Genomic DNA, 11,327 nt, shown 5'->3' with positions numbered 1-11,327 from the left:
CTGAAAATATGAAAATGATATATGTTTTGAAAATATGAAAATTCTAATCAGATATTTGCATATGAGAATTCTATAAGTAAAATTTTGCATGTGAGAAGCTCACTTGTTTTTTTTGTTTTGTTTTATTCTAGGTGATCCCCAAACTTCGATTGGGCAGCCATTCTGGAGCTCCATTCAAACATTTTAGTTTAAAGTATGTTTTGCGTCAAATTACAGACTTTTGGACTTTTAATTTTGTCTGGGAACTTTAATTTTGATTTTGGTATTTATTTTACAAACGTGCTATTTATAATTGGAAATTTTAATCAAGACAACATAACTAACAAGATACGATGGTTTTATAATACAAAAATCCTAATATTTTTTCGACTGCAAAGTTTTTGAAATCTAATACGATGGTATACCATGAAAGTGAACAAGCATTTGGTACTACTTAAATAAAGTTAATAAAACGTGATTTTTGTCAAAATACATGAATAATTTTCGAAATCCCTACATTTTTGATAATCTAATCTGTCTTGTTTATCTTTGAATTTAAAATGAGTTTTTCATAAAAACTAAGCAACAAGTTTTTTACATAATAATGTAACTTTCACAATCCGACCATAACGTCTAGGACGAGTTTGGGGTGTTATAGGATCAAACAACAAATTAAGGCATAAGAATTATAAGGTAATAAGGGATAATTATGGAAACATTGAAATAATGGACTTTTAAAGTGAAAAGACTAATCCCACACAAATTGTTCATCTTGCCAATTGTTTGGCTGCAAATATAGTGAAAGCTTATGAGAAATAATTCAACCAACATATTCTACGTCAACATGGATCTGTGGAGCAACCCAATGCTTCTGTCTTGATAATTGCAAGTATGCCAAGTAGATAAATTTTAGCATTAGGTAATGAATTTAATAGGAGATCCAAGCTTTTTGATGGTGCAGCATTAGCAAAAGATAAATGATTGTGGCATCTCTTTTCAACCAACAGTTACCTCACCCTCTACACGGCTTGGCTACTCATATAGCAAAAAAAAAAAAGCTACTATACTTAGTCTAGCTGGCATACCTATGATCTCTCTGTCATTATTGTCATAAAGTTAAAATATTCACCAAATTTATAAAAAAAAAAGTACAACACATTATTACATTTCTTAGTTAACAATTTACACTACTTAAATACCAAACACTCTAATTTATAAAAAAAGTACAACACATTATTACATTTCTTAGTTAACAATTAATACTACTTAAATACCAAACACTCTAACATGGTAATTATATAACTTGTACATATCACTTATGTATTATAATTTTATTTTCTGCCTATTTTTAATTTTCCAAAATAATGTTCTTCATCTTTTTTTTTAACAAAAAAATATTTGTTTTTGTTTTTATATTCTTTATTACCATCAATAACTAAACATTTCCATGGTGATATGCATGTATGGCATATGTAAACACTTGCCTTTTATATACTTACGTATACGTTATTTTTATCTGGAATTACCATTTATAAATTAATATAGAAAATGTATATGATTTTCATTCCCTTTACCTCTATATAAAGCATCCATTTGTTGTTTCGGTAAGTAATACATAAGTAAAAGAAAAAGAAAAAAACCATTCAAATATCGCTCTTTGATTTGCAAGCCATGATAAGGAAGAAGGTCAAGCTTGCTTATATCACCAATGATTCATCTAGGAAAGCCACCTATAAGAAAAGAAATAAGGGTTTGATGAAAAAGATGAGTGAGTTGAATATCCTTTGTGGGATCGACAATTGTGCTATCATGTATAGTCCTTATGAATCCCAAACCAAGGTTTCGTCATCCCCTAAAGGAATCTAACAAGTGCTCTCCAAGTTCAAGATGATCCCTAAGATGGAACAAAGAAAGAATATGGTGAACCAAAAGAGTTTCCTCTCCCAAAGGACTATCAAAGTAGTGGAATAGCTCAAGAAGCATTGCAAGGACAATCGAGAAACAAAGATGACTCAGGTAATGTTTAATAACATTTACAGTAAATGGGTTGTCCATGGTTTGAACTTTGGGGACATAAATGATCTCAACTTGTTGCTCGATGAAAAAATGAGTAATATTGTCAAGAGGATGGATGCATTTGCTATGAAACCCCTTTATACCCAAGGGGCATTGTCATCATCATCCTCATCCATGGTTGCACTTCCACCGATGACAATGGTAATGCCCAAAGCGATACCGAGGACAGGTACGAAGGGCATCGTCCAATTAGATGTCAATAACATGGATCCAATGAAGAGGCAACAATGGATCATGGAGTTGATGAACAACAACAACAACAATCCTCAAACTCATGTGGGAGGTGATGAGATGATGTTCCAGTTTGGTGACAACACCAACCCCAACAGTGGCCATTAAACCAATACTTTTTTCCTTCGGGAGAAATGAGAGATCATTTGAGTTATCTATTTAATTCCATTATGGTCTTTGATCCAAATGTATTGTATCAGTTTATGTTATGATGGTGTTGTGTTTTTGAACTTTTCTCATAGATCACAATCATTTTCCTTGAACTAAAGCACCTATATCATATTCCTTTTTAGCATTCAAACATTATGTTTGTTGTTTGAATTAAGAGTTATGTTACTCATATAATTTAAAGAGTTTTTATTTTTATCTTTTAAATTTTTTTATGCTTGAAGCTTATTTTCTTTAATGGAAAAAAGAAGCTCTTAAGTTAGATTAGATCTTACTTGACAATTTTTAGAATAAGATTTCTAGTGAAAATACATAAAAGCTATCTCTAACGCATGTTATAATTCAATCTAGGAATCTGCGTTATTATTTTTGAGACAAGTTACTGAAGGGATTAAAACAAATGAGGGATAATTACGGTATGGTAAAACTAGACTTGTTATGACTTTTTTTAAAATTCTATTGTATCAAAACTATATGTTTGATGTGTGTTTGGTTGGTATTCATATTATTTTTCTATTCAACATAATATAATTTTTTATTAGTACATTTTACTAATTCATTTTATGGTATTACTATATGTTTTCAATCATATATTTGTATTATGTTGTTTTTCTTCATATTCGAGAGTTTATAAATATATATTGACAACTTGTATAAATATTAAAAATAGGATAAGAAATTGGATTTCATTGGACAAGTCAAATTTGTTTTAATTTGGTTAATTTGAATTGATTAATTCATGCTGTAAAACATTTTTTTTCATTTGGTATTGGATTATTAAGTGTTTAAATTACTTCAAATTTAGATAAATATGGTTACTTATTTAGTCATTTCAAGTTCATGTCAATTTAAGTTACGATTGGACGAGTTTGGATTCTTGACTTTTGGGGGTCAAATCAAGTTAGGCCCTATTTAGATTCTGATTGACTAGGTTGGATTTTCAAGTTTGGATTAGAATTTATAAAAATATATAAGTTAATATGAATATATGAATAATTTAAAACTTATATAATAAAAAGTATTAAAATTATAAAATAAATTACAAAATTACACATGAGCCTTCATATTGATATGTGAATTTTATGGAATTGTAAAGATGAATTTTTCATTTTAATATATTGTATAAACCACTAGTGTTGTGATATATGTAAAACTAATTTACATTTACTTACAATATAAAGATAGTCTTATTTATCAAAATATAAACTTAAATTAAAATCAAAGTTACATTTATACGATTAAATCAATATTAAACTTTGTTGTGAGTGATTGAACAAAATTGTTTTAATACATTAATTGAAAAAATTAAGGGATTAGAAATTAAATACTTAATATTTACTATATATTTCAAAATCTGTTGAATTTGAATTGTAAAAGATGGTTTGGTATTTACCAAAAGTTCAGTCTTGAATATAAATATATTGTTTAATAAATATAAATTTTAAAAAGTAAAATATCTAAATAAGTTAAATTTTAATTTAAAAGTAGAAAAATAAAATATATTTTTGATAACAAATAACCTATAATAAAGTAGCTAATTTAAATTATTATCATTTTATTTAAAAGATAACATATTTTTAAGATAAAACAATAAATTAATTATTCAGTAAATGTATTCTTTACAAAGTGATATGTAACTTATAATTTTTTTTTGTTCATGCTTGCAATTAAATAAATTAGTTAAATGTTTTTCAACTTTTATTATCAAAACCATAAAAAAATAAATTATTTAAAACTTCATTTTGAATTGAAATTTTTGGAATCAAATTTTTTACAAAGCACAAACAAGAAGGAAATATATAAATTAAGGGCAAAGAAAAAGATATGTTAGCTATAGATGTCGTAGATACTCAATTTTAGTTACTAATGTTTTATCTTTTCTTTGAAATAAAAATATTATATTTCAGGAATTTTGTTACCAAGCGCATCTCTTTTGGAGCAACAACTCTTGTTCAGAATAGTTGCTGCTCGGAGAATAACTATGTCCAGAATAGCTATGTTCAAAATAGGACTTTAGTTAGAATAATTGTCATCCAATGTTGTTATTTGAGAACAACTAAAGTTCAAAACAACTATTATTTAGAATAATGGCTTTTCAAGAATACTTATGTTTAGAACAACCATTTTTTGGATCAAATTTATCTAGAAGAATTGTATTTTTCGGAACCAAGAAAAGCATCACTATAGTCTCACTCATTTCCAAATTGAGCACATTTCCCATAAAGAAGGACTCAATTTAAGCCTCCTAACGATGACCACCAAACTTCGCGTACCATGACCATGTGAACCACATGAACTCATTTTACTTATCAATAGTTTAGAAGTCTAAAGTTTAGCTTAGGTTATTAGAAATCCTAAGTCTAGTGTTTAGCAAAAGTGCATAGTTATCTTAAAGCAAAGAAGGTTTTATTCTATAATTTCTAAAGTTTATCAGTCTAACTAAAGTATCTAAAGTATAAGTAACCAGAGTATAAGTAACTTATTTCGATTGATGTCGGAGACTCAGATTCTCTTTTTCATAAGTTCAAGTATCAAAGTTTAATCAGAATTCCAAAATCTGAATTAAAACAATTTTGAACCCAAAAATCACAATTCAAGTTTTGAACCTAGGCTCTTATACCACTAAATGTAACACCCCAAACCTATCCTAAATGTTATGATCGAATCTAGAGGAATTACATTAGTTTGTGTAAATCCAAAATTTAAAATCTAGCTTTAAAAATCATGTGATTAAAAAATGCTACTTTTCACAATACTCTTACATGTTATTTAGAAAATCACATGTGCATAACTTATTTATTTTACAAAAAAGCACTTAATTTGTCACTTAATTTTATAGCAGAAATTTTGAAGTTGATAACTTGTAAACCGTGTTTTCAGTAAGTGAAAACGTATAATTTTGCCAAATGAGCATATTCAAAAACTTTCATTATTAACCTTCGTAAAACTCATATCAAATTTGTAGCGAAAAGACTTAGCTTGTTAATTTTGAAAATCAAACATTTATTTAAATTGGTAGAAATTGTGTGCAGAAACATAAACTGAATAACAAAATCCAAAATTAAACCCAAAAATTTATCCACAAATTCAAAAGTTCAAAAAATTTCAATGTTTAATAAATCAAGCCATCTTATGCGAGAAAATCAGTCCAAGTTTCCATATGTTGCCCAATCCTAATTCTGTTGATTACCTGAAAAGTCAGAATAATTGGGTGAGCTTATAAGCTCAGTGTGCAACTCAACCCAAACAAACAGAACAAAATCAAATACAGTAACAGTTACAAAAACAAATGCAATTCAAATACATATGTAATCTTTGTATTAGATACGAATACAATTTTATATATATAACTAGATGCAAATACAATTACAGATGCAAATACCAACACAGAAACATATCCTAGCCCCATCCGTTACATACAAACTCCGCCCCACCAATTACACGAAATAGGGTAACGAGTACCCATCCAACCTTACACACTTATAAGTGAGCGTATGTCACTTTTCAAAATTACGCAGTCAAGTTGCCAGAATCAAACAGTATGGACAAGCCATCGGATCAAATATATGGTTATACCACGAATTAAGTCATCCCAGGTTGCCTGGCATGTAAGACCTCATACTCACCCTATTCATTGAGCCTGAGTAACATGATGCTACACCAATGTCACACCATCGCACGTTACACCACGTCTCATTAAAATTAATTAATTATACGAATTTTAAGTCTAAAATACCCAAGGCAATGTTAAAATTACTAAATATACATTAAACAATATTATTAAAAGTTAGAAGCCTGCTTAAAGACCACTTAACAAAAATCCCCAAACAAATCACGTAGGCATTGATACACACTCTCAGGTATTGATATTTCTCATACTAGTTATCGATATCTTTGCAAAAAAACATCAAAATTCACAACAAAACAAGGCACTTAACGCAACCATACACATACCAATTCAACATGCATCTATAACCTCAAAATTCAACATAAAAAATATCTAAATTTGTAGCTCAAAGTATCATCAATATTTGAAACACCCCTTACCCGTACCCGAAACTGGGACAAGGTACGAGGCGTTACCAGACACATACTCAGATACTTTCAAAAAATAATGGTTATAAAATTTCATTCTAATTTAAAACTGACAAAACCATATCATAGTGTCCCGATTATGGACCTACAAGGTCCAAAACATACATTAAAAGTGATCCGGGACTTAACCGAAAACTATATAAAATTTTAGTAAAATTACTAGGGTTATGCCTCACACTTCTGTGTGGAGGCAAAGCACACGCCCGTGTAGAGGCAAAGCACATGTCTGTGTGCTTAAGAACACACCCGTGTGTCCCACCCATGTTGAATTATCAAAATTTATTTTTCATTTCGAACCTCCAGGGGTTTTCACACGGCCAAGCACAAGCCTGTGTCCCTCACACGGTCTAGACACGCCCGTGTCAAAAAACCCAGACATTTTGTTTATGATGTCATCATTCATTTTAAGGCACACGGCCAAGGCACACGTCCGTGTTGTGCTAGGCGATATCCTCCACATGGTTGAGACACACGACCGTGTCTCTACCTGTGTGTTTAGTACCATGCAAACAGACCTAAAATTTTAAGTACAGAGGGTAACATGTCCATGGGGCTGTCTGTGTGTCACACGCGGCCTAGACTCATGCCCGTGTGTCTACCCGTGTAGACCTTTTTAGGGCTATTTTTCCAAGCCTTTGGTCACCCTCTATCATCCATACACACTCAGAGACTTCAATGGTATTTAACATGGCCTAATTATACTCTTAAACAACCTTGACATAACTCATTGTATGTTAACCTCATATCATCGGTTTAGTACATGCTAAATTATCCTTTTCGTATCAAAGAATTAACATAACACATTATGCATTTTATACTTAGGCCATATTATAACCATATACCATTATATGTTATGCCCACTCTCAAATTATTAGGTTCCATTTCAAGCATCCAACCATGATAAATTTCATCATCATATCTCGTGGGACATTTAAACATAAACATGCATCATTAGTAGGTTTATAACCTACATCAATATGAGCCATATCTCAGGGCCATATACAAAAGAATAAGTATACCATTTAAGCCATTACATTGGCTAGCCAAATGACATATATAACAAAATGACCAAAAACCCTATACATGCCATTAAATAAAATAAAAGTATCTATATACCAAAGCGGGACAAGTCAATAGTGTGTTGATTCTCCAACTGTCTTCCAATCTTCACAAGTCCACGAGTTCTGTAAGATAGGGAAAAGAGAAGGGGGTAAGCATTTATATGCTTAGTAAGTCCGGTTAACTAAAAAGTAAACTTACCAGTAAATTAGCATACAACCATAGTTAGGCAATAATTCCAACAAGTATGAAATAGTTTCCCTATCACAGCACTCAATCATCAAGTTAGTCTCATAACAATGCATCATGTCATTAGTCTTAGATGAGCTCATCAATTCAATGTTTCCGTTCTTTTTTTCTCATGTTAGTCCCGTTGAATTTCTCAAAAATCTCGATGCATAGTCCAATTATCGTCAAGTCATACAAGTGATCATCTCAAGTACGCACTCCCGCGAACCTTACATCTTATGGCGAGATTACCGGTCCAAGCTAAATCCCTCTTAGTAATAACTCATAGAGCAATGTCGGGATTAGCAGTCCAAGCTAAATCCCCTTTAACGATAATTACTCTCATAAGCTCGAATCTGAATTGCCAGTCCAAGCTAAATTCAATCCTCATTCGGATTACCCGTTTGGGCTAAATCCTTAATACACCCATATTCATCGGGAGGCTCGATCACTCAAGGAACACCCGTCTGGGCCAGATCGTTTCTATTTTTGAGATCATCGAATTACTTGTTTGGGCTAAATCCTTTTCTACAACACATGCAGGATTTCATGTCATGTAAGCCATAATTTATCCATCAGATTTCCCTTTCTATTTCAACCAGGACATTTATCATCTTTTCAATTACACTACCACATTTCATGGATTATCATGCAATGAATATATAAATTCTCATACATTCAAGAATATGCATACTCAAGTATAGTAAAAGCTTACTTCGGGTTATACGAACTTACCTAGTAATTGCTTCGATTTCGTATTTCGGTTATTCTGAAACTTTTCAGTTTCCACAGTCGACCTCCGAGATTGGTTCCTCGGGATCTATATCAATAAAATTAGATTATTAATACATTACATTTTTTTTGTTTTAGGCCTAAAACTCACCCCAGGTAAAATGACTATTTTGCTCCTAACCTTTCACAATATTTACAATTTAGTCCTAAGTCTCGTATAATGAAATGCATGTAATTTCTTGGCTACCTGTAAACTGAAAAATATATAGGATTTTTCCTATATAAATTATCACCTTTTTCCTTAAATTTGTTGTTAAACCCAAGTATTTGTTTAATAAATTAATGAAATATGTGAAAAATATGAAAACAGGACATAGAAATTATTAAAATATGATTTTAATCTTTATTATATAGTTTTCATGCATAATATGGCTTATTTTATACTAAATTGAGCATATTATATTTTTATGACATAAAGTGGGCCATGCATGATTAAATTAAATAATAAAAATATAAAATTATATTTAATAATTCATTTTAAAATATTTCATTGATAATTTGGGTTTTAATTAAATTAATTAAGTTGGTAAAATTTAATTCTTTGGTCCTCTAACTTATTGATTTATTTTTGGACAGGTCTGAGAGCTTTAATTTGATTACAAAACCGTCCAAATGGAAGGCCAAGTCTACCCAAAATTCAGCTAAATATGGAGGTTCATAAACCATCTTTTAGTTTAATTACACAAGGTCCTTGAAGAGTTGAAGAAATTAGAGATTTACCCGAAGATTTGTTGGTGACCGAGTCTTAGTCCTGAGTTGTTGTGGCACTCAAATTGACCAAGAATCAAGCAAAATCAGCCACATTCCCTCAATTCCTAGCCAACCACCCTTGGAAGGAGTTTTGAAAAATGGACACTCCTATTTTTAGCAAACTAGCTCCCATGCCTCACTTATAAATAAGAGCCTCTTTCTTACTTTTTCAATCATCCCTCATTCATTCATCATTCTCTCCTCTCTCAATTCTCTTACCTTTCTTAGCCCTCATGCCTATCATCATCTTTGCATAAAGATTTTGAGCAAATTAGCCTCTTAAAGAACCCTTGGTCGACCACCTCAAAGAGCCATTAGCAAAGGAGAAAAGCAAAGGAACGAAGGAGCCCTCATCAGTCAGAGTCTTGGGTGACAGCCACTCTGAATTGGGTTTAATCTTTATTACTTTAATTTAATTCAAGAATGTTTGCTATGTGTTCTTTATTCTTGTTTAGAATAATGGCAGCTTAATTTTATTTAAGATAGGATGATTGCTTTGGTTTAATAATAATTATTTGATTCATGCTTATAATATTTGTGCCTCAATCGATCATGTTTTCAATTAAAATCAAGTCTGTATTTCGTTTATACATGATTGAAATGCACCTAAATTAACTGAGCGATCCTAACCAGACAATGGTTAATGGGCGTATAATTGAAATGTGCATGCTCAATTTAGATCCTAACCCGATTAAATTGTAGGTTGCATAACATCCTTAACCAGGCTCTGTTATCTGCATGTTTTTAGATTTGTGTGATTAAACTATTTCAAACCTAACACGTCCCTGTTACCTCATACGAATACTAAGAAACCTTTAGTAAATAAGGATCAGTAACTTACGTATTTACTAAGTAAAGGATTCCGAAAGAACCTAACGCGGTTTCCAAACTCATGAAAGATTGAGTTGCCATGGAATGTTTTTTCGAATATTGATAAGCATGTTGATAGTAATTTGAGTTTAATTAAAGTAATTGTCCTTACTTATTTCTGTTATAATTGTTGCTTATTGTGTTAATTCTGCTAAAATCTATCTCATTCATATAGTTTGCATACTTAGGATAAATTGTATTAGGGATCATTGCATTTAGTTTCATATACTTAATTTTTCATCACTTCTCAATTATATTGTTTTTATTTATCAAATTGTTAATACACTTCTACAAATTAAGTGACTTAGCACAAATACAATCTCTGTGGAGAAGATAACTCGATACTTATTACTTGATAACGACTATGTACACTTGCACAAACCCGAGTGTTACAAGTTTTTGGAATCGTTTTCGGGGATTGTTAATTGTTTCCATAGTCATTTTTTTGTGAAATTATTTAGTTTCAATTTGGTTATATCTAACAGTACCAACTTATTATTTTTAATTTTGTAATTTCCATTCTAGGTGTTTATGAGCATAGATTGGATTGTCGATTTACTCCCAGTAGACCTTGAAATCGAGCGAACTTTTACACAAAGAAGATGTGAACGAATAGCTTAGAGATAGAATGAGATAGGCCTTGGAAATCAAAATCAAGACCGAGGTAATGAAGCCGAACATGTACGAAATCCTATCCTCATTGCTGATGATAAGGATCGATGCATCAGACAATATGCTGTGCTGCTTTTCAATGAGTTAAATCCAGGAATTAGAAGGCCAGATATTGAGGCAACCCAATTCGAATTAAAACCAGTGATGTTTCAAATGCTACAAACGGTGGGCCAATTTAGTTGTATGCCCACGGAAGATCCACATCTCCGCCTTCGATTGTTTATGGAGGTGAGTGACTCATTCAAGATAGCCGGTGTGATTGAAGACGCACTGAGGTTGAAGTTGTTTCTATACTCGTTGCAAGATCGAGCACGAGCATGGCTCAATCCATTGCCACCAAGTTCTATATATGGAAAGAATTAGCAGAGAGATTTTTGGTTAAGTATTTCCCACCTAGCAAAAATGCT

General features: G+C 31.3%; 1 protein-coding gene across 1 annotated transcript; it reads left to right on the top strand.

Annotated features, from left to right (window-relative positions):
- Positions 1-1,986: 1,986 nt before the first annotated feature.
- Positions 1,987-2,394, top strand: LOC107895624 (uncharacterized). The gene has a single exon (XM_016820875.1). The coding sequence runs from the start codon at positions 1,987-1,989 to the stop codon at positions 2,392-2,394; it is 408 nt and encodes a 135-aa protein (XP_016676364.1).
- The last annotated feature ends 8,933 nt before the right edge of the window (positions 2,395-11,327 follow it).

Source organism: Gossypium hirsutum, chromosome A03, assembly GCF_007990345.1.
Source record: "Gossypium hirsutum isolate 1008001.06 chromosome A03, Gossypium_hirsutum_v2.1, whole genome shotgun sequence".
Lineage (NCBI taxonomy): Eukaryota > Viridiplantae > Streptophyta > Magnoliopsida > Malvales > Malvaceae > Gossypium > Gossypium hirsutum.
This window is presented reverse-complemented; position numbering and strand designations above follow the sequence as displayed.